At 44.4% G+C, this 2470-nt stretch overlaps 1 protein-coding gene across 1 annotated transcript in view; it reads right to left on the reverse strand.

Moving 5' to 3' along the window:
• Positions 1-1638: 1638 nt before the first annotated feature.
• Positions 1639-2470, reverse strand: part of TBX4 (T-box 4) — a 37223-nt gene continuing 36391 nt past the window's right edge. The window contains exon 10 of the mRNA XM_027905232.1: positions 1639-1654. Coding sequence (XP_027761033.1) covers positions 1639-1654 — 16 coding nt within the window. The remainder of the gene's footprint in view (positions 1655-2470) is intronic.

Here is a 2470-nt window from a genome sequence, read left to right on the forward strand (position 1 = left end):
TCAGGGGAGTTCTCATCTTCAAAAGAAACATTCTTTCTATACAAACTGCAAAAAGAATTATTTAATGACATCATAAATTAATACAGAGAGGCACAAATTTTCCAAAATGTGGAGAGGGAGAGAGAGAGAGGGGAAAAAAAAAAAAAAAAAAAAAAAAAAGAGAAATAAACTGATGTTTGCCAAAAACAGCCCAGCTCCTCCAGACTTAGGCCCCTCTTGAGCCTGTGAGCTGCCAGTGATGCCAAATTGAATGGTGGGGCTTTTGGCAGGACTCAGGTTTAGCTTGTTTAAGTTTTGGCAAATATTCCTATATTACTCACATTCTCAGCAAGCTGATACAAATATTTGTTCTATTTAGAGCGAAGTCCAAGCTTGGCGTGAGCGCTCCTGGGCTCGGTGGAACGGAGCGTTGCTTGAGCCAATATTCAATTTGGACATCTACCTTAAAGAAAAACAGAATTAAAAAAAAAATTCCCCGTGCCTTCTAGCGCAGATCAGAGCACATCAATGGAAAGCAGACCTGGTGTGTATATCCAGGTTTTTCTCACTTGCTAATTTTTGCTTTAATCTGCTTTGAAATGGCCTCGGTTCTCCGGGGCTGGGATTGCCGTTCCCAGCAAACCATCAAAAGCCTCCACGCACGTGGAGCTCCACATTCTTGAGAATTAAAAGCTGTTTAAACTGCAGTAAATCAAACTGGGACACAGTAAGCACACTTGATCTCTTTTAAAGCTGCGCAGGTTGTTGGGGTTTTGGTTTGTTGGTTTTTTTTGTGGGTTTTTTTTTAGGGATGTCCACAGTTTGGTGTTTCTGATTTGGAAAAACAAACAGAGCCAACCCTCAGGGACACTCAGCAGTGCCGTGCTCTGGTTCTGAGCTGGGCACTGCAGGTGGATCCTGCTCTGCCAGGGCTTTGCACACTCAGCACCCAGGTGGGAAATATGGAATAGGTGAAGTGGATCCCTCTGATCCCACCAGAGCTGCCCACCCTACCCAGGAGCTCAGGACTGGCCACAGAGCCAGGGTGGAAACCTCGCAGGGAAAAAACAAACCCCACTGTAAAAAAAGAACCACCTGCTTCCATTCCGTGGATTAACAGCAGCAGGAGGGGCTGGCTGTGCTCAGGGTGGGATTTGTAGGCTCACCACTGCTGGGTGGTGTCCGAGTGCCTTGGTCAAAGGGGGATCCCACTTGCCTGATTTTGTCCGTTTGGAACTGGGAAATCTGCTCTGAGTGGCTGAAGTTCTCTGAGTGGAAAAAGATCATCACTGGGGAATGATTCATCCTTTAATCTAAATGACTGATCTCCCTCCAGTGACCATAAAAGGAGCCCAGATGACCAGATTAGCATTTATCCAAATTTTACACGTTTTTATGCTGACTCAGCCCTTCCCACTCGGGTCCTGTCGCTCACAAACATCATGTACTATTTTTGTAAGGAAAAGCTTGTCATTTGGCACTTGTGGCTGTTTTGAGACAGAGCCCTGGCCATGCCCTTTGCAAAGGCTGCCAGCAGTGCCAGCTCTGTGCAGGTAAAACCTGGATTAATTCCATGGGCAAGTCTTCTCTGCATCCCCTGCGTTAATTGAAAGCTGCTGGAACAATTCTTAGAGGAGTTACTTTTTAAACTGCCTTAAATCAATAAATATTGCAGCTGTGAGCAGAAGGTGGGTGAAAAATGATTAAAAAGAAAGGCAGTGATGATTCATTAAAAATGCCATCGTTATTCCGTCAGTCATATTTGTAAACCAGGCTGAAGACCCGGGCAGCCTGTCATCTGCACCCCGGGCTGCTGACCCCAGCAATCTGCAGGTTGTGGTGGCAGCATTTGTCTGGTTCAGTGTTGATGCAGTGTCAGCTTGAGAAATGAAGTGAGCGCTTCGAACCACGGGCAGTGACACCCTCAGACCTCTCCCCCTCCCTCCCTCCCTCCCTCCAGCTTTTAATTCTTCACCACTGTCACTGTAACTCATCTGCACCTGAGTGCAGGAACACTTGGGTACTCAGAGGAATTCCCGTGTCCTTTGAAACAGAGGAACTGGAGGGAAATCACCAACAAACAACCCCAACCCCTGCCACGGGCAGGTGAGGTGGGATGGTGGAGCTTTGAGATGGTAAAGAAAAAAAAGGAAGTATGAGGTTGGTGTTCTCAGACAGCAGGAGACAGAAGAGAGACGAGGCATCTTAATTAAACCACGGAATATTTTTATACTAATTATTGAAATGCACCCAGAGACAGCTTATAGTAGTAAAATGACTTTATGTTCTGATATGTAAAATAAAATGTCCATGCTATGTAACAAACATTTAAAAATTCCTTACCACCTGTATCTAATGTGGTTTCTAATAAAGATTTATCTGTAGTATATATGGGGTTTTTTTGTCTAGCCAGTTCTTAGTTTTTACATCAAAGGTGTGTAATAAAAAACAACCAAAAAAAAAAATCTTAAATAGATGTCTTTCCAAAAAA

The sequence above is a fragment of the Empidonax traillii genome, unplaced genomic scaffold (assembly GCF_003031625.1).
Source record: "Empidonax traillii isolate 1590-97213 ecotype Southwest subspecies unplaced genomic scaffold, ASM303162v1 scaffold1132:size609636, whole genome shotgun sequence".
NCBI classification, from domain to species: domain Eukaryota; kingdom Metazoa; phylum Chordata; class Aves; order Passeriformes; family Tyrannidae; genus Empidonax; species Empidonax traillii.